The sequence below is a fragment of the Colius striatus genome, chromosome 2, assembly GCF_028858725.1.
Source record: "Colius striatus isolate bColStr4 chromosome 2, bColStr4.1.hap1, whole genome shotgun sequence".
NCBI lineage: Eukaryota > Metazoa > Chordata > Aves > Coliiformes > Coliidae > Colius > Colius striatus.
Window position 1 is genome coordinate 65,814,831 of NC_084760.1, and position 19,646 is coordinate 65,834,476.

At 47.4% G+C, this 19,646-nt stretch overlaps 2 protein-coding genes across 3 annotated transcripts in view; one reads left to right on the forward strand and one right to left on the reverse strand.

Moving 5' to 3' along the window:
- The window catches only part of MGME1 (mitochondrial genome maintenance exonuclease 1), an 11,545-nt gene extending 6,667 nt beyond the window's left edge, over window positions 1-4,878 (forward strand). Inside the window, exons 4-6 of the mRNA XM_061990883.1 lie at window positions 805-1,027; window positions 1,499-1,631; window positions 2,872-4,878. Of these exons, the coding sequence (XP_061846867.1) occupies window positions 805-1,027; window positions 1,499-1,631; window positions 2,872-3,006 (491 nt within the window). The 3' untranslated portion in view covers window positions 3,007-4,878. The remainder of the gene's footprint in view (window positions 1-804; window positions 1,028-1,498; window positions 1,632-2,871) is intronic.
- Window positions 4,879-6,088: 1,210 nt separating this feature from the next.
- On the reverse strand, window positions 6,089-16,764 carry OVOL2 (ovo like zinc finger 2). 2 transcript variants are annotated; one of them, XM_061989981.1, is made up of 4 exons: window positions 16,724-16,764; window positions 15,434-15,624; window positions 13,095-13,284; window positions 6,089-8,501 (listed from the first exon to the last, which is right to left on the reverse strand). In XM_061989981.1, the coding sequence occupies exons 2-4, from the start codon at window positions 15,482-15,484 to the stop codon at window positions 8,191-8,193; spliced, it is 552 nt and encodes a 183-aa protein (XP_061845965.1). In that variant the 5' UTR covers window positions 15,485-15,624; window positions 16,724-16,764; the 3' UTR covers window positions 6,089-8,190. The 2 variants fall into 2 exon arrangements, with proteins under 2 accessions (XP_061845965.1, XP_061845964.1); XM_061989980.1 differs by lacking the exon at window positions 16,724-16,764 and adding an exon at window positions 16,329-16,511.
- Window positions 16,765-19,646: the final 2,882 nt, after the last annotated feature.

The following is a 19,646-nucleotide window of genomic DNA, read 5'->3' on the forward strand; positions in this document are numbered from 1 at the left end:
TGTGTGATTCTGAAATCATATCATCTTGAGTGTTTAAAAAGCTGTGTATCTTGCTGCTTATGTTGAAGTTCTTCAGTAACCATTAGCCAGTATATATAGTCTCTTCTATGAAATTGCCATGCATTTAGACCTTTTCCTTTTGTAAGGCCAACAAAGGTGACTTTCTCCAAGCTGTATAACTGAAGGGGATCTGGGAGGACCTGAGGGATAGCACAGAGCCTGTTGTACCAAGGTTGATAAGTACTTGAGCGCTCCTTATATGAAATATTACGCTTTTTAAAACTGAATATTCAGTGTTTATGCTTTTTGAGTTATTGAGTACTTCAGTGAATAAGGTGGTATAATGAACCTTACATAACTATTTAAATTTTATCTTTCGTAGAATCATTTCTGACATAAACCCTTATCCCTAGAACTATGCCCACCTGTTTCAGGAAGAGATTGGTTCTGTTCAAATGAACCAATACAGCAGAAGAAGAAAATGCAGGAAAAGGTGCCTAGAATAATATTTTTAATTCCTAGAAATTCACAAATGCCTCTGAATAGCAAACGTTAAAATAAAAATCATTGTTTTGTTTCTGAGTAATTAGTGAGACCAAAAAAGTGAAGTAAGAGATACTAATTTCTCTCCTGACACTCAGTTTATTTTTCTGTTTTGTTCCCTTCTCCTCTCCACATTTGAAGCTTTCAATAGGAAAACCAGAACTGGTTTAAGAGCTTTGTTGTGTAATATATAGACTACAAATCCATCGGGTATTATGAGTAGTGTCTAAAATGTGGTGTTTTTTCACATTGTTTTTTTAGATCTTTTCCTCCAAGGAGAGCTCTTCCATAAAGCTTTGGAATCTGTCTTCCTGTCTGAAGAGATGACAACTAAGGAACAGAGAGAAGATGTTACTATTTCTGGCTACTTATCGAGTGTGGAACAAGTCTTAAAAGATATCAGTGAAGTGAAAGCTCTGGAAAGTGCAGTTCAGCATGAGACTCTTCAGTATTTGGGCCTGGTAGACTGCGTGGCTAAGTATCGGTGAGGTCCTGGCTCTCTGAGGAACCTGCCAGTGCCTGTGTGTCACAGTGCTGCAGTGCCCAGGCTGGGGCAGGTGTGTTGCTGAGATGCTGAGGGGCAGCTGTGCAGCTCTTTTAAGGGCAGCAAAGTAGATGAACTCCCCTGGATTAACCTGATGACAGAAGTGTTGTTTCTTGTGGAGGATTCCTTAATCAAGCAGAGTATGAGCGGGGCAGGGTTAAGTGATCCTCAGCAGTTGCTAGGAACTGCAGCAGGTGTTAATAAGTCTTGATTTTTGAGATCTAAACTACCAGTGTAGAAGAGACTTGCTTAGACATAATAATGAGCAATGTGACATCATACTGAAATGAGCTGAGAGTGATACCTACACTCTCTCTGTATGACACAAACTCTTTGCTGTCTCATCTCTCATTTCTTACTTATGACTAAACTGAAGTTTAAAACGTTGTCCTGTCTTGTTCTCTCCTGCAGAGGCCAGTTGTGTGTGATTGACTGGAAAACTTCAGAGAAACCAAAGCCATTTCTGAAGAACACTTTTGACAACCCGTTACAGGTTGCAGCATATATTGGAGCCATAAATCATGATGCCAACTATGACTTCCAGGTGAGTAGGCCTGCTACCTGCCAAGACAAGCAGCAGCACCCATGTTTTATTTCTCCCCACCTAATGCCTTAAGCACCTGCTGTCGATCATGGAACTGCTGGTAGGATTTGTGACAAAGCAGCCCAGGCTTAGATCAGGTTAAGCTGACATACTGTGAAATAACTCCCGTGCTCTTGCTGATCCTGTTGCCTTTGCCTGTCAACAGCAGATTTTCAGTAGTTTTAAGGAGCTTCTTAGTCAGGCCAAGGGATGCTTAGAATCCTAGGAAGCCAGATTAACTCACAGTGACTTGGCATTTGGGCAACCCCCAATGCTTTGTTCTGTGTGATTTTTGTTTGTGTCAAGAGTAGGAAATGGAGGAGAAATAGTAAAGTGAAAGAGCCTGTAAACAGGGAAATGGAATGGGACACATCATGTGTTACTATCTCCCATGAGCGAGGGACTAAGTGATTTACCTGGAGTGTTTGGAAGCTGTACATTTTTTCCTCATGGGAAAGCACTGTGTTCTCAATCCTTTAATCAGAAGACAGTGAAATAACGTTTTTAAAGATGCCAAATGCAATTCTGGCTTGTCCTGCTTGACCTCAAGGATTGTTATTTCAATGCAAAGCACTGGAAGGGAGAAAAAATAAAGCAGAAGAGAACAGGGTAATTTATAGGTTGTGCGACTTTCTACAATACTGTAGGGGTCAGTAAAGACAAGAACTTAAACATGATCCTTGCAGGGTGAAATGCTGGTAATAATTCTAGTATTCTGCTCTTAGCTTCCTGTCCCCCACCACTTTCTCTTCATGCTGGTAACTGTTTAGGATTTGGGTTAAGATGTTTGTTAAGTGAAAAAGATGTCAGAACACACCTAAGTAACCGTTTCCTTCAGACTGAGAATGGTATCAAGTCTGGTATGTGACCTCCCCCTAGGCAAAACCTCATCAGTCACTGGGAATGTTACTAGCATGGGCAAGGTTTAAATAGACTCTGTCACTCTGATACTCAGTGTTTGAGTCTTTTGGCTTTCACCAACGTCAGTCAGAACTTTGGACTCTGAGTCTTGGGAGCGTTTGAATGTTGGTCTCCACACATTTTATGGTGGATTATTGCTCCTTTTTTGTTCCCCATTTCTGATTTAAGACACTTACGTGTTAAGATGACCCTTTGCAGCAAAGACTTGGTTTTTGGAAGTACTGGTTGAAGTTGCACATTCGTGTTGAATTTCTGACAGCCCTTCTGTTTTTAACTGCAGGTTAGTTGTGGACTCGTTGTGGTTGCCTATAAGGACGGCTCCCCTGCACATCCGCATTTCATGGATCCTGCTCAGTGTTTGCAGTACTGGAATAAGTGGCTCCTGCGCCTTGAAGAGTACTTGGACAAAAACTGACTGTAAACTATGGAGGCACGTGGTCTGAGCACAGGGCCAAAGCAAGAATCCTTTGTTTAAATCTGCCGTTTTTTAATACATGTTAGATTTTTTTAGTAACTTTGCCTAAAAAATAAAAGGCAAGGAGATGTTTGCTTGGTTTAGGTGACTTAAGCAGACTGGGCAGCACAAAGTTAACTTAATCTCTGTTTTTCCCCACACAGTTTATAAGGTTGATGGGAAAGTTTTTCTGTTGTAAGTCAAACCATTCATTCAAATGATCCCGCTTTTGTCATTTTTCAGGGAGAGGCGGGTTAAAAAACACTCTTGCGAGACTGAGGCTTTGAAAATGAAGTTGGTCGACAAAGCAAAGCAACAATCTGCGTTGTCTGAGCTGAGAGAAATGCAAATGATAAACAAATGACTGTGGCAGTCTGAGTTTCAGTCAGCTTAGTTCTTGCTCCTCATCTCAAAGGTATCTATTAACAGGCTCATTACTATTTGTGGTTGTTCTAACAGCAACAACTGGAAAAACTGCACAAAGAATTAGAACCAAGGTTCTTATAAGCACTTAAAATACTAAGGGAAAGTGATCATGTCACAGAAGAGGCTCAGTGAAAGAGGAAAAGAACTGCTAACCAATACACTTAGAAATTTCCAGCAAGTGTTCTGAAAGGTAGGAAGTTTGACTCCTACTGGTGGCTCCTCCTACAGGTCTTTGAATGGGCTGTGTGGCCCACTTAAAACAACTATGAGTGTAAATGAGCTTTGTACCTTGTAGGCTGTGAGGCTCCATGCAGGCCAAGTCTGCAACTGTCTTGGGCTCTGCTGACTTCACTGTGGGTCTAAGCTGATGAGGAGCAAAAGCAGGAGGTGATTGTTCCATGTGGAACGGTCTCCAATGTCAAGTTGCAGCATTTGCCAATACAAATAAGTTTCTTTGTTAAAAGCAGGCTTGTGACTTTGAAGCTGGGTCTTCTGAGGGGTGAAGAGATGCAGTTTGGGTTTTGAGTGGGTTGTGTTTTTGTGGGGTGGTTTGGTTTTTGGGTTTTTTTCAAATGAAGTGAATAAATTTGCTTTTCAAGCGCATTTCGTAAAGTCAAGACAGAGAATAAGCCTCAATGATGTCAAGCAGTGTCACTTTGCGTGTTGCACACCTGGAAAGCTTTTTTTGCCTTGTTCTCTTTGGGTTTTTTTCTGAATTGTATGTATGAGTTTTTGTAATACCACTGCAGATGACAAATAAAAATATGACCAACCCATAAGCTTTAAGAAAATCAGCCCAGAACCATAGCTAAAGCAAAAAAAAAAACCCAAACCAAAAACTTCAGCAGGCTTGGTGCTGAAGAAACTTAAACCTCTACAGTGCTTAATCTTCTGCTTCTCCAGAATACTGAGAAGTGGAAACCTCTGCAATTAAACTTATAGTGGTTATTGCTTATTCAAACCTGGTCTGGTGGTGTTGCAATTACTCTGTGCTTAATTAGATTTCTATCTAAAAAGACAAGCCGTGGAGACTGAGAAACTAGGTGCAGTGATGACTAACTAGGATGATGCTGAGTGCTCGGACGTTCTACCTGTTTTACAGGTATCTTCCCACATGACAGAATTTTAGCAAGCGGGTGGCTCAACATCACTGAATGTGGTCAGTTTTCTGTGAAAAATTAGCTCTGTTGGTACACAGAGGGTGGGCTTAAGCAAGAGGTAAGGTGTCCTGGGCAGAAGCAGGAGGTGATAAAATGTACTGAATTCCATGTGTTGATTGAGATTGGCTAAATCAGGAGACTGTGGAAGAGTCTGGCAAAGTTTTTGTGGGACTGCTGCCTTTCTCAGCGCATTATACAGCTATTAGAAATCTCTGAACCATGTACGATTTCAGCCTCATCCTGTAAATAAGGACCGATCTGGAGCCCGGGCAGTTTGGGCACCTGCAGTTGTGTTCATTTGTTTAACAAAAGCCTTGTGTCTGTGTCTCACTTTGTAAACCTATCTTAAGTCTTGCATGAGTCTGTACTGTCACAAAGCTGGGAGAGGGCAAAGAGCCTTCAAAGGCAGTATTGGTGGAAGTTACTTGTGAAAGTCTGGCCACCTCAGACATCCCTGTGTGAGCTCTGGAGCATCGCTGTAGGGGCACAAGCTGCTGTGTTTTCTCCTTTAACAGAACTGGCAGATGACTGACACCAGGGTGATGCAAACTCAGACCCACTTTGTGTCCAGTTTAAACTAACTTGCCAGACTGTTGAGTTGACCTGCCAGAGGCATCTGCTACACACACTATCTGCTCTGCAGAAAAGAAACAGCCATATAATCAGGGTAGTTACACCAGCTATGTATGACATCTAGCTTGTCAGAGCTTTTGCTCTGTCCAGGGTGATTTTTCTTCTGTGTACTGTTATTTTTTTTTTTCTTTTGTTGTGAATGTTTACTTTGACTGAGGTCACATAGATGGACCACCTCAACGTGGCTGTAATTCTTTTGCCAGGGACATGCTTTAGCAGTGATATTGGAGGGAAATCAAAACCAATGTGTGCTACAGGAGAGAAAATAAACACACACACACAAAATGTCTCCAGATAAATAAGGACGGTTTCAGCTGCACTTCAGCTGCTCCAGCATAAGGACTGAGGTTTCAGCAGAGCTGAAGCACACAGCTCCTCTGCAGTTAGGTGAGCCCTGCTCACTGCTCAGAGGGATTGTACTTGAGCGGTCCCACCTAGGAGCTGGGCTCAACACTTCAGTTTGATGACAGAGACCTCACTGAGCAAGTTACAGGGAAATGCTACCAGCACAATTGGCTCAACCAGCTGTGAACACTTTATAACCAGGCAGTTTAGTCAAATGTATTTGCAAGCACAGGAGCTTTGCTCAGAGCGAGCAGCCTCCCTACTCTACTATTTGCATGGTCTCAGAAGAGCTGGGGAGCAGTGCCAAGTTCTTTAGGTCTTGTTGCAAAGTAAAGTTCTTCCAATTTCTTCAGATGCTTTCTCTTCCACAGACTTCCCAGTTATTGAAGTATTCTGTAAACTCTCCTGTTACACAGGCTGAGAAGCTGCTTCTTTACACAGTAGTGTCACTTTATTATCCTCATTTTCAAGGTCCTAGGCATCAAAAGTTGTGCTGAATTAAATATTAACACCATTAGAAATGCTTTAAAATCCCTAGAAACTTTTTCCCACAAAAGCTCAAGCAGATGCCTGTACAAACCAGATTTTTAACGTACTTACAGAGATGCTCAGAATCTTGTTTTAGTAGTCATGACTATGAAGGCCCTGGTTATGACTGTATTTTGGGTGAGTTACTTTTCAGCTGGTCTTTCAATGTGAAAGGTACAGAATACCTTTCCCAAACATACAGCTTTATTTGGAGGACTACATTAATTTTTGGAATCTACAAATGAAATCCATGAATTATTATGCATTTAAATGGATGTAAAACCTGTTTAGCAGCTGTGTCTATTAAGTTGAGAGACAGATGAATAACATGCATTTGGACCAGAGTACCTTGTGGTTGCTGAGGAAGTCACCACCCCACCCTGTCACTCCTAATAGAGACACCCAGGTGCCCAATAAAGGCTGCAGAAACTTCTGGAGTCTTAAAGTATCAGGCAGCTTCAACAACAGGAGTTACATGAGCATCTCTCTCCTCTGTATTTTAAATCCCTAAATTCACACTTGGTAGTATCCTCTTGGTTGTCCAGGGTCAACAGGAGCTGCAGCAGGACTGTTGGGGAAGTCCAAAAGTACAGAGACATAGTATCAGTCCCTCACCATCATCCCACCTCCTTCCCTTGTAGCATGAGTCTCAGGAGGATCCTTTTGAACCAACAGTGGTGACAGATGAGAGGCCAGATTCATGCCTACAATTTTGCACTGATCTTGTGTGGCAAAGACTGGCTCAATCTCCCTTTTCATGGCATTGCACTGCACTCTTGTATTAGTGAACAGGCACTTGGGCATTTAAAAGATAAAACACACACACACACCATAAAATACACACAAAATTGCATTTCATCAGGACAGAAAATACATATCTTCAAGTCATTAAAGTGTTTTCTTTGGGTTTCTGGGTTGACATCGATGCATGTTAAAAGGATGTGGTAATGATCCTCAAAGTGAACGTGACAAGGCCAGGAACATCAGGGTTAAGGCTACACTTAAATCTAAATATGATAAAACTTCACAGTTTCAAGTACCTAAAAAACATGACTGTAAGTCTGCCCTGGAATGATGTCATTCGTTAGCAGACAGTGTTTGGGAGGAAATAGAAAAGTTCTCCATCCTTTAAAAATAGTTTCAGCTCACCTGAGATCATATTTCCCACCAACTACACAGTGGGCAGAGCTGAGGTGATTTGCGGGTTTTAACTGATACAACATACCCCTGTTTGTAAGACCATTTTAATTCATTTTGCATAGAACAGTGTACTCACATGGGTGCTTTCCACCCACACTTTTCAAAAGGCTTTTGTTGGGGAGGTGAATGTTATTATCTTTACAAAATACAGTGGGGGAAAGTTGAACTGATTTGTCAGGGAGCACTCAGACCTGTGGTGGAGCTGAAACAGAAAATAGGTTGCCTGCCTGAATGTTTACAAATATGTAAAGGGCAGGTGTCAGGAGGATGGAGCCAGGCTGTTCTCAGTGATGTCCAATGATAGGACAAGGGGCAACGGGTACAAGCTGGAACATAAGAGGTTCCAAACAACTAAAAGGAAGAATTTCTTCCTTGTTCAGGTGAGGAAGCACTGACTGGAACAGGCTGCCCAGATGGGTTGTGGAGTCTCCTCTGGGGACATTCCAAATCCACCTGGATGAGTTCCTGTGTGACCTACTCTAGGTGGTTCTGCTCTGGCAGGAGGGTTGAATTAGATGATAGGTCCCTACCAGCCCTTGAGATTCTGTGTGAATGTCAATTCAGTAAATAGCCCATCCAAGAGGTGACGGTTTCTTCCAAGTTTTCCCGGGGTGGAGGCGAGGGGGTGGAGCAGGTTTTGACCAAGTCAAAAAGTCTGGTGTTTGCATCATTAATGGGAATATGTCTTTCAAGTTGAGGTCCTACCAACATCAAAAGAGTCCCATTACCCAAAGCATCCCCTTCATTTCAGGGATTTCTTTTAAAATCGTAGGGTTTTTAAAAAATTTTATATATATATATATATAGTCTTACATGTAAACTTCATTCCTTTAGACCACTGTACTCCAGCACATCACTCATCTTTGTCACCATCTTTCGAGTTCCTCTGCAGAACAGGGCTCAGTTTGTTTTGCAAAACCGCTGCCAGTTTTTTGGAGGTTTTTTTCAGGAAGGCACTGCCGGGGTGCACGTTGCTGACGTGCAGGTACAGGTCCTCCTGCGTGGGGCCTGTGTAGCCGCAGTCTTCACACACGTAAAGTTTATCTCGCCTCTGTTTGTAAGCATATTGCTGCTGCACGCCGTGGATCTTTTTCAGGTGGGACTCCAGGGAACAGCGCTGGGTGAAGGCTTTGTTGCAAACCTCACATTTGTAAGGACGAATCCCTGGAATGTTAAAGGATAGCCATGACCATTCTGAGTTAATGTTCCTTACAGGAACCAGTGAAAAAGTGAAGCTCTGGCATGTCACATGCTTAGTGGCAGGGAGCTACCAGACCAAGGATCTGGCTAAATAAAACATCTTACTTTCAAGCTAAAATTTTCAGGAATGGGTTGATATTCATGATCACTCTCTACAACTACATGAAAGGAGTTTGTAGAGAGGTGAGGATAGGTCTCTTCTCCCCAGTTATGAATGACAGGACAAGAGGAAATGGCCTCAAGTTGCACCAGGGGAGGTTTATATTGAAGACTAGGAAGAACTTCACTGAGGGGGTGGTTAGACACTGTCCCAGGCTCCCCAGGGAGGTGGTGGAGTCCTCATCCCTGGAGATACTGAAAAGATGCATAGATGAGGCACTGAGGGACATGGGTTAGTGGTGGGCTTGGCAGCATGAGGTGAATGGTTGGATTGGCTGATCTTAAAGGTCTTTTCCAACCAAAATGCATCTATAATTCTGTGATATATTTAGGCCTAGATAACCTAGAAGCACTTCAAGAAGGCATAGGCAGACACAGAGGTAACAAGTCGTAAAGAAGCAGCCATTATCAACTCTCGTAAAACTGACCCCTTTAACCCCCAGCTTTTTTGAAGTCCTGTGATTAGGTAAAACCATCAGTTTCAGCTAACCTTTAATTTTGTTTTTTTCAATGAATGAAATATTATATCTTGCTAGGTGTTAATTTTTCTTTTTCAGGGAGCTGAGCTTAATGAGCCTTTGATGAAGGACAGCACAATGTCAAAATACAGCAGTCACAGCATTTAAAGGAGCAAGAGTGTTCTCAAGAGAATAGAAAGGTGATGACTGAGATTACAAGCTCATGTTCTAGAAGTTTCAGGGATCTGCAACACCTTTCTTACAAGGAAAGGCTGCAAGACCTGGGGCTGTTTAGCCTGGAAAACAGAAGACTGAATGGGGCCTCATTAACACTTATAAGTGCCTACAAGGTGGATGTCAGAAGGATGGGGTGACACTTTTTCCTGTAGTGTCTAGTGCCAGGACAAGGAGTAATGGACATAAGCTGGAACACAAAAAGTTCCACTTAAACACGAGAGAAAGGTTCTTTGGTGTTGAGGTGAGGGAGCCCTGGCACAGGCTGCCCAGGGAGGGTGTGGAGGCTCCTCTGGAGGTTTCCAAACCCGCCTGGATACATTCCTGTGTGACCTGATGGAGGGGAACCTGCCTTAGCAGGGGATTGGGCTGGATGATCTCTAGAGGTCCCTTCCAACCCCTACCATTCTGGGATTCTGTGATTCTAGAAGAGAAATGTGTCAAGATAAAATTAATAACATACGTGTGTCTCCAGAGGAGAGAGAAGGTGGGCTGGCATGTAATTTGAATGCCTGTACAGTTTCATTCAGTACAGAAAACCAACATTCCCAAAACACGGGGCAGTGGAGAGTATCCCTTTTTACCACCAATCACCACTGCTGTCACAGCAACCCTCCAGTATTTGAATAACAAATAGCTGAGGGTTTGGTGATACTTGTCAAAAAAACCCCCAAACCTAAACCACTTGTGATTTTACTTACTAGACTAGCTCGGTAAGTTTTCAAGCAAAGCCCAAACTTGAAACTGATGCAAGGAGTTACCAAATCTCTCTCTTTTCCTGATGAAAGGTGAAACATGAGTGTGGGGAAGGTCAGAGCTACAGTGAGCCAGGCAAGAAACAGCAAAGCACACACGTCTTCACAGACAGCTGTGACTCTAATCATCGAGCTAAGTTCACCACTCAGTTGCTGATCTTTCTGCCAGAAATAGAAACTAATCAGGTAATCAGGCATTCCAGTAAGCAGCATCTTAACTGCATTTTTGCAAATCTTGGGAAAGGAAATCATCCCTGTGTGCTGGCTTAAACCTGAAGGTTCTTAAAAGCCTACTGCTGTGAGGATGCTCCAGTTACATTAAACTACAGTTGAAGACTAATTCCAAATCATCAGTATCATTCACACACAAAAATGTATCTTTTACAAATGATACTTTGAGTGCAGTTTCATGCTCCTCTGAAGACAACTTAAGCCTTCCGTATCCTTGTTTCCTGCTGCCGACATTGCTCCACAGGCACGCACACAAGCATAAGACAGGTAGTGCCAGGTTTGGCACAGTGTGGGAACCTCTCCACTACTTAAGATTCCTTTTAAAATACTATGTTCCTGTGTATATCAGTTACTTTTTAGTATTGAAGTCTGCTTATACCATGAAGCTAGTCTGGTTTTCACCCTCTCTGGCACTACCCTATTGCTGCACATTGGGTTACAAGCACTGCACAACAATTTCCACTGCAATACTGACATTCACCAAAGCACCTGTAGCTACAAAACTAAGCCCACCCTACCACTCCCAGACCGTTTGTCTTCTTTTTAACACTCAATTACAGCCCAGCTTTCCTCAACGGCAATCAACTTTGACAAAGAAAAAGCCATCACTTTCGGAGATGCCATATTTCATCCTGGAAAAGACACATGTCAATAGGTGACTGGTCCTGCTGCTGAAACCAGCCTGCATCCTCACCATGAGTCAAGGCAACGGGCAAATACACTACATCTGAGTGTCCATCCTGGCTTCACACTGGAGCAGAGAAATAGTGATGCCAGATTTCTTCTAGCAAATTTGGGGACAATCTAACAGTAAGATTCACGTTTCCAGGACAGTAGGTTTTCATTCCTGTCCCGTACAAAGATCCCCCCTCTCTTACAGAGTTTTGCAAAACTGGCTCCAATCCTGCATAGAACATTCCACCCTACTTGCCACAGCACATATATATATAACTATATAGAAAAATATATTTAGCTCCTGAACAGAGACTCTCTTAAATTTAGTTTCTGAATCTCAAAGGGTGAGGAGATAGGTTGAAAAATCAATTCTTTCAGCAGCACTGACTCCACACTTCAGTCCTACCCCAGCGGCAGCTCCTTGCTCGTGGCCAGCAGCTTTCCTTTCCACATGAAAGCTTTGTAAACAAACCAAAACAGCCCAAAACGCTTGCTCTGGCCAATGCTTCCCCATCAAAGTGGATGGCATTGTTTTAGTGAGGCTGACTGTTGAGAAAGAACTCCTGACTACCAACAGAGCTGCTTCACCTCTAGCAGAGCAGCCTCAGAAAGCACATCCCTCTAGCTCAGGGAAGCCACATGGGAACAAGAGTGAGACAAGCAGGGAAGTGGATGATTTTTCTTTCTTCCAGTGCCATCATGGACTTAAATCAGAGCAATCTCCATTGTGCCTGTATACCCAGTGTAGATGCAAGCAGGGAGGAGGGAACTAGCCCAGATTAAAGGCAATTTATTTAAACCCCACCTCAATTCGGAGCAGGAACCACTGTCAGAAGATTTTCAACCCACTGATCCTGGTTTTCAACCCATGCTGTGACCTGCACAAGTGAGTACAGATGGTTTAGGCTGGTGGCCGGATGTGCAGAGGGAAACAGCTCTGAAAGGAGGCTGGAGGAGCTGGTAGCCCAAAGCAGGCAGGGATGGGGCACACAGGGTTAGCACAAGTCGGACGTGTTTCCTAGTTTCCCTAAAGAAGCTGAAGGCTTCCCTGAACCGCACTCTGGTTTCACCAGACGATGTCAAAGCCAAACCGTAACCCCATCCCAAGGGACAGGCAGCAGGGAAGGTTCACAACGGCAAAAAAAACCTGAGAAACTACTGCTCGTTGCCTCTAGAGGGCAAAGTATCTACAGCTTGCCTCTGCTCACCGGTACATGCTGGACTGGTAATCATAGAGTCACAGGATGGCTGGGGTTGGAAGGGAAACCCTAGAGATCATACAGCCCAACCTCCTGCTGAAGCAGGTTCCCCTCCATCAGGTCACACAGGAACGTGTCCAGGAGGGTTTGGAAATCTCCAGAGAAGGAGCCTCCACACCCTCCCTGGGCAGCCTGTGCCAGGGTTCCCTCACCTCAATACTAAAGAAGTTTTTCCCTGTGTTCAAGTAGAACTTTTTGTGTTCCAGAAATCTGGCATCACAGTTTATGTCCATTACCCCTTTTCCTGTCTCTGGACGCTACAAGAAAAAAGTGTCACCCCACCCTTCTGACGTCCACCCCAGTTGATAAGGTCCCTAAGTGATGATAAGGTCCTCCCTTGGTCTTCTCCAGGCTAAACAGCCCCAAATCTCATAGCCTTTCCTCATAAGATGTCCCAGTCCCAGTAATGTGTGTTGAGTTATCTTGTGTGGATTATCCTGGGTAGATTATCCTGGGTGGGTTATCCCAGCCTCTCTGACCCAGGCATGGCAGCACATGGCTGTGTCTACACCAGATCAAGATGGCAGCTCATGCACCCATACTGCTTCACATGGATTTCACTAGTTCTCAGATTTCATCAGCCCTGGGACTTTTAACTGCCCATACTCATGTCTTTCCTTCACCACGTCCCTGCTATTTTTTGCAAATGCTGTTTACCTGGGGTTTGGATTACTGTCTTTCCAGATCATCCTCACCCTCTCCTTCTCCTTGTTCCATCTCACCACCCCATCTTCCACCTCCCGCTATCCAGAGCTGCCTGCAAGTCCCTGGGAAACACGTTCTCACCTGTATGGGTCCGGACATGTCTTTTCAGATCAAAGGTGTCGTTGAAGCCCTTTCCACAGAAGGTGCACAAGTGTCTCTTCACCTGACTGTGACACTTGATGTGACGGTTGAGCATCCGCTGCAGGCGAAAGCCTTTGCCACACAGTTCGCAGCTATGCATCGTAGCATCATTGCAGGTGCCAGTGGTGAACTGAGGAAGGGAAGAGGACTGAGTGAGTAGACACTGAGATGGCAAAGACCATCAGGAAACAAACAAAATAAGGAGGGATGGCTTATTGTGGCATGAAAAACTCTTGGGTTTCCATTTAAAATGGAAACTGAAAGAATTTGGGAGGCCCTTGCTGGGGAAAACCTTCATGCTTCCATTGCAGTCAAGAGGGAGACTTCATGTGTCTGGTCAGCTTGGATGCAGTGGTTAAAACGGTGTTCCAGAGGCAGGGTCCTTCATCCAGCTAGCTCCATACACACGTGGGCCTAGGCTACGAACATATCTCCATGGGGTCACACACGTGTGTTTACTCCTACACTCGGCTATATCCTGGATGGGGACAGGAGGCCCTCCTGGGTGTAAGAAAGTCATACCCATGTGGTGCCTTTCCGCTGCTGTGAGTCCCTCACAAACCAGCTAGCAGTGAAAAAAGCCCAAAAAGGTAGGTTTGGTGAGATAAATCAAACTGCACTTTGTGCTGACTAAGCAGAGACCAAAACAATGGCATTAATCTCCTCCCCTTGGTCTCCCTGGCTCATTAATTAAGGGCAGAGCATCATTAGGGGTTAATCTCCTCACTCTCTGCTACTAACACCAAAAATATTGCATCACCACCATGACCTAACTTGACTAAGGGAGACAATGATGATTCAGCTCTTGGGAAGAGCAGTTCCTCAGCTTTAATGTCTGGGCAGATGCAAACGTGTCCCCATCAGCCCCCTGGCTCATGGGGAAGCAGACACCCTCCTGCTCAGCACTGGGGAAAGCCATCAGAGTGGCACTGTGCCCACATGTCCCAGATGCTTTGGGAGAGTTTCTATGGCAGGCTGAGCAAACCCAACTCTGCCAAAAGGAGGTTTTGCTGTGACAGTCGCCAACAGGCCAGGTTAAAGTCAAACAGCAGAGGGACAAGCTGGTCATAAAGACAGAACTATGTTTGGTGTTTCTGTTTCCTGAAGTGCCATTTATTTCCTTTCCCCGATCTTCCTCCTGTACTTACTACTGCAGAAATACTACCCAAATTGTAAAGAAAAGTTGAAACAAAAAGGCAGCTGTGAAATCACAAGGTGTGAAACCAGAGGGGGAGACAACTGGGATGTAGGCTGGGCTGTAAGCTGGGGCAACAGGTAGGTGAAAACTTAAGTGTTAATCATGAGAGCAATAAGGTGGTGGCCCAAAGGCCTGTTATCCCAGCAGACAGGGGGAGTTTGTACAGATCCATCCAGCAAAGCAAGGGCCAGGGTTTAACGAGGTGTTAACTAGCCACCGGTAAAACACATCTCCTCCCGTAAACACATCACAGGGGGTAGCCTGGCTTCACCTCTGCTGAGGGGAACCCTGGGTGTCCAGGGATCAACATGGTCTTCCCCTCCCCATCTGCATCACCAACTGTGCTTTGGGAGCTCAGTTGAGGTTCTGTGGTACCACAAAGAGCCCATGTGGACCATTTGCCTTCTCAGCCTTGAGAGGGAAATGGCTGCTTTGCTCGGTAGACACTGCCCAGGGGACACACAGACAGCAGGAGATCCTGCCTGTGCAGCACAGAGGCTCCTCAGCAAAGTTAATGGACAGATAATTGCTTTGTTTCACCCAAACCTGCTGGTCCACCTCAAGGTGGCAATGGCCTTTCACAGCTTTGGAGGAAGACCTTTTCCTAGCTGCTATCTTGATAAGTCAAGGGGGGCAGGGAAGGTTCACCACAGCCCCCCACCTCAGCAAAGGCTTGACTCCAGCCTAGAAGGCAGCCTTTTAAGGAGGCCCCACGCTAAGGAACGAGATCCACCCACGCACCGTGGGGCATGACTCCCAGCTGCCAGGGCTGGTCCTTCCTGGCTGGGTTCAGAGCTCCTGCGGGACTGGAGCCAAGCAGGTCAGGGGCGGCATGTCCCAGGCAGGGATAAGGGAAGGCAAAGGGCACTGGAAGATTACGGTGCATCGCTTGTGAGGTTTTGCCCTGCCATCCTCCGGTGAGCTGCTCTTGGGGGCCTCCATCTGTGTGTGGGATGGGTGCTGCCACCTCCAGGAGCGAGATGCCGAGGGACTGCTGTCACCCAGCATCCCCCGCTGGCAGCCGGGCCCTGGGGTCACCCCATCACCAGGGGAAGAGTCGGCGGGGGCAGCGGGTGGTTACCTTGATTTTCGACCTGACCACGGGCCGCTTGACGGCCAGGTCCAGTAGCATTCCCCCAGCCGTGCCCAGGTCGCCAGGGGCGGGCTGGGGTGTCGGGGAGTCGCTGGGCTCTGCGTCCCGGGTCCCGCTGCTCCCGCTACTCTCAAGGCTGCAGCTGTCCTCGTAGCCCAGCAGCACGCAGCCGATCCCGCCTGCATTGGGGAAAGGGGGCGAGATGTGATAAAGAGGGGTGACCATGGAGCCGTGGCCAGAGGGGAGGCGGCGGCGAGCCCCGGTGTTTAACCTGCGGGCGGGCCGCGGGCGGCGGGGGAGGATCCCCGGCTCACGCTGCAATCGGAAACTCAAACACGAACGGTCCCAAAGTTCAAACAAGCCAGCTCCGCCGCCTTCCCGTTATACCCCGGGCAAGAGCAGAAGGAGGAGGGGAGGGGGAGGCCAGGAGTACATCTCCCCCCCCCCGCCCCGGGTCCTTTCTTCTCCTTCCCACTCACAACCCAGCCCCTCACTCCCCGCCACCTTTCTCATGCAAACAATGTTTCCCACCTTCCCGGACACGCACAGCCCCCGCCATGCCCGGCGGCTCCCTGGGGTGGGAGATGGTGCCAGGCATGGAGGCGGCATGGCCCGGCAAGACCGGTACACGGCAGCCCGCGCGGCTGGGTTTCGGCACCCCCGAAACATACACACACACACACACGCACACGCACATCCCGCTTAGCGCGGCCCGCCCGTCCCCTCGGGGCTCCCCCGGGCCGGCAAAGCCGTCTCCCGAACGCGCCCCTCCACAGCACGCGGGGAGCGGGGCGAGGGATGGGGTCTGGCGGGGACCCCCCCCCCTTCCTTCGTGCCGCCGGCGGCGAGCGGTACCGGCGGAGAGAGCCCGTCGGCGCCGTACCTGGGATGTAAGTGTCGGCTCTCTCCTCGTCGGGCAGCCCATCCCAGCTGCGCACCGCCGGCTGCGGGCTCCGGCGCTTCACCAGGAAGGCTCTGGGCATGGCGAGGGCAGGGGGCACGGCTCGTCACGGCGGGGCGCGGAGGGAAGCGGAGCGGAGCAGAGCGGCGGCTCTCAGCCCGCCGCCCGCCCGCAGCCCGGCGGGGCGCGGGCGCTGCGCTGCCGTCCGCGGGGAGCGGGACCGCACGCACCGGGCAGAGCCGCCGAGGCGCGGGGAGGGGAAGGGGAGTCGGGGGGGGGGGAGGAAAGTTTCATAAGGTGGAATAGAAAAATGCACCAGGAAACTTGGGAAGGAGCATGCGTGCTGCAAACATAACGGTGTCAACAAGTCTGCTTACCTGTCCGACCGGTTGAGCAGCTGAGCTTTGTTCCTGCCCTTCCTAAGGCATGAATGTTTGCAAAAGAATTTAACGTCTGAAAATGAAAAAAAAAAAAAAAAAAAAAAGAAGAAGAAGAGGAGAGGAGCGCCGCCGCTGCCGTTGGTGTCTGCCCGCTGCCCGCTACCGCTCCGCTCCCCTCCGCTCCGCTCCGCCGGCGGCGACCCCGCGGATGCCGCGGCTGCGGGTCCCGCCGCCACGGGAGGCTGCGCCCGGGCCCCCCCGGGGCGGCCCGCGGAGGGAAGAGGCTGGAGCTACCCTCGGGGCGGCAGCAGGCAGAGAAAGTTGTTGGTTTTATTTTTCTTAATGACAAGCCCTTCTCCTTTTTTGTGTTCGCTTTGGGTTTTTTTTCCTTAAAAAAAAGGGCTTTATTCTGTGTCAGTCATTGACTTAAAATGAAAAACGTGTCACGGCCTTAGCCTCCCCCACAAACTTCTTACTTTTATCTTGTGTTCTCTCTCTCTCTTCCCCCAGTGGAAATGAAATAAAAGAGAGGATGGGGCGGGGGAAGCAAAAGAAACAGAAGAAAATCCACAAAACTGCCCTGAAAAGTCTCTGAGCACAGCATGTCCTTGGGGGGGTCTGACAGCATCCCAGGGCACCTTCTTCTACCTCACACCTGCAGGTTAATGTGCTTTTTTAAATGAAAGGCAGTGGAAACGTACTTGGTGCCTTCCTCCCTGAGCATGTCCTTGTAGCAGAACTGTCACTGGGCTGGAGTGGCTGCACGGGCTGCTGGGGCTGAGCACCAAGAGCTGTTTGCCCATGTGAAGAGGCCTCTCAAATGGTATAACTATTCTCTAAGGTTCCTACCTTCCTCCCAGAGAGCAAAGCACTGGCCAGGAGAAATTGAGAGGCCTTTCACCGTTAGTTTCATTGAGACCAAGATTTAACTTTGGGGGTTGGATCTGGAGCTCCTGGAAAGGACACACCTTCAAATGTGACAGCCAAATGACAGAGTTCTGCTTAACACATCCCTGATTACTCTTTGATGCAGGGACCACTGGAGTGGGGCTCTTGGGGACTCTATCTAGGGCAAAGTTGTGTGAGCTTTTGTGTGGGTCTGAGATCTGTGGGTGTGGGATTGGCTGGAGCCCCAGGGATGGAAGAGCCCCAGCCCTGAGCTCCACATCAGATCCTGTACCATCAGAGAGGTCCTCCAGCCTGAGCATCCCAAAGCAACTGGTGTTTCCAGCCAGGAAAACCCATCCAGGAGCCACAGCAGCCCTACTCGCTGTACCCTGTTTCAGTAGGGCCTACTGGAGTGATGCACAGGCACAGACACCTTCATCCCAGTAGAGGAGTGACCCCCACCACGCAGCACTTTGTCCTCCAAGAAAGCTTCTAAGCCCTGACGACTGACCCATGGGACAGGCCCTGCAGACAGGGCCAGGGGCACCTGCTTTCCCAAGGGCTCCCCTGCTCCTGAGGGCAGTTTACAGTCTCTGCAGGTACTGGATGAGAAGCCACCTCAACACACTTTCAGACAACACCTCAGCAATGCTACAGTAAAACCAACTTTCCTTCCTTCCTTCCTTCCTTCCTTCCTTCCTTCCTTCCTTCCTTCCTTCCTTCCTTCCTTCCTTCCTCTCTTTCGTCTTTCTTTCTCTTTCTTTCTTTCTTTCTTTATTTGTTTCTTTCTTTCTTTCTCTTCAAGGCCATGTAATTTCTCTGTTATGTCTGAGATTTTGCTCCAGGTCAAAATGCATCTCCATGAGGTTTAATTGACTTTTTTTTTTCCTGCAATGCTTTCAACTCGAGGTTTCTTTTATTTTAACCACTCCTTGCCTTTTAATCCTAAAGAAGTAGCAAACTACGTTAATCACAAAATGCTCACGGACCAATGGCTGGCTTGTGACTTAACTTCAATGTCATCTGGGCTTTTTCTAATCCTTCTTTGAGGTTCTCATTTAGCGAGGTCCCAGAGCACACATCGTGCTTTAACCGAGTGCTGCGAGTCAGACGCCTGCTCACAAGCATGGTTAAATCAGGAACCACATTGTGATTGGTGTTATTAGCAGCAGCTCTGGAGCCCTGACACAAGCAGTCAGGGCTGTAGTGTGCCCAGCGGTGTCAGGGGCACAGGGTGGAAAGAAAGTCCTGCAGCCTCCAGCAAGACAAGAGGAGCTGGATGGAGAAGCACCACCTTCAGTAATGGAGTATCTCAGCAGTACTGGGCTGCCTTCCCTCGGCTAGCCACTGGAAACAGAGGCTGTTGACCAGAAGAAAGCCATGCTGCCTTCCCCAAAAACACCATTTCTGTGCATTTTGTAACCTGGAGGAGCCTGGAGAGTGTGCTTACAGCGTGGCCCCACCAACACCATTGCAGAAAACCACGAGTCACTGTGAAGCAGCGTATCAGGACCACTCTGACTGCAATGACAGCCCACAGGCATGTCACTGGGTGGCCAGTGGCCTTCCCCAACCTCCCACTGAAGCAGTGCTGCACGTACAGTGCAGCCTGAGTGCTCTAATTACTCAGTACATAACAACGCTAATGAGATGATGGCACACAAACCTTGCTGTAGGACCTTGTTAGTTTTCAGCATGAATTGGGTGTGGGAGAAAAACCCAGTACGTGAAATTAACGTTTTGGGTGTAAATCAAATTAAATGTACAAAACACCCCGTAGGGTCAAAGCACAATGGGACCCACCCTTACAGATTTGACTACTAAAATGTGTTTCATTTGAATTATTTGGGAGTGAGGAGGGAGAGATGGGACCAAGCAGTGAATCAGCCACGTGTCACTGTCGCAATCGCACCCTGCTCCTTCCCAAACCAACCCCAGGCTGCGGGGTGTGGATCCATGGCCACGTGTGTGGGACACAGGGGACTCATCTCTTCTGGAGGCTTCCCTCTCTCAACATCAGCGTCACCTTAGT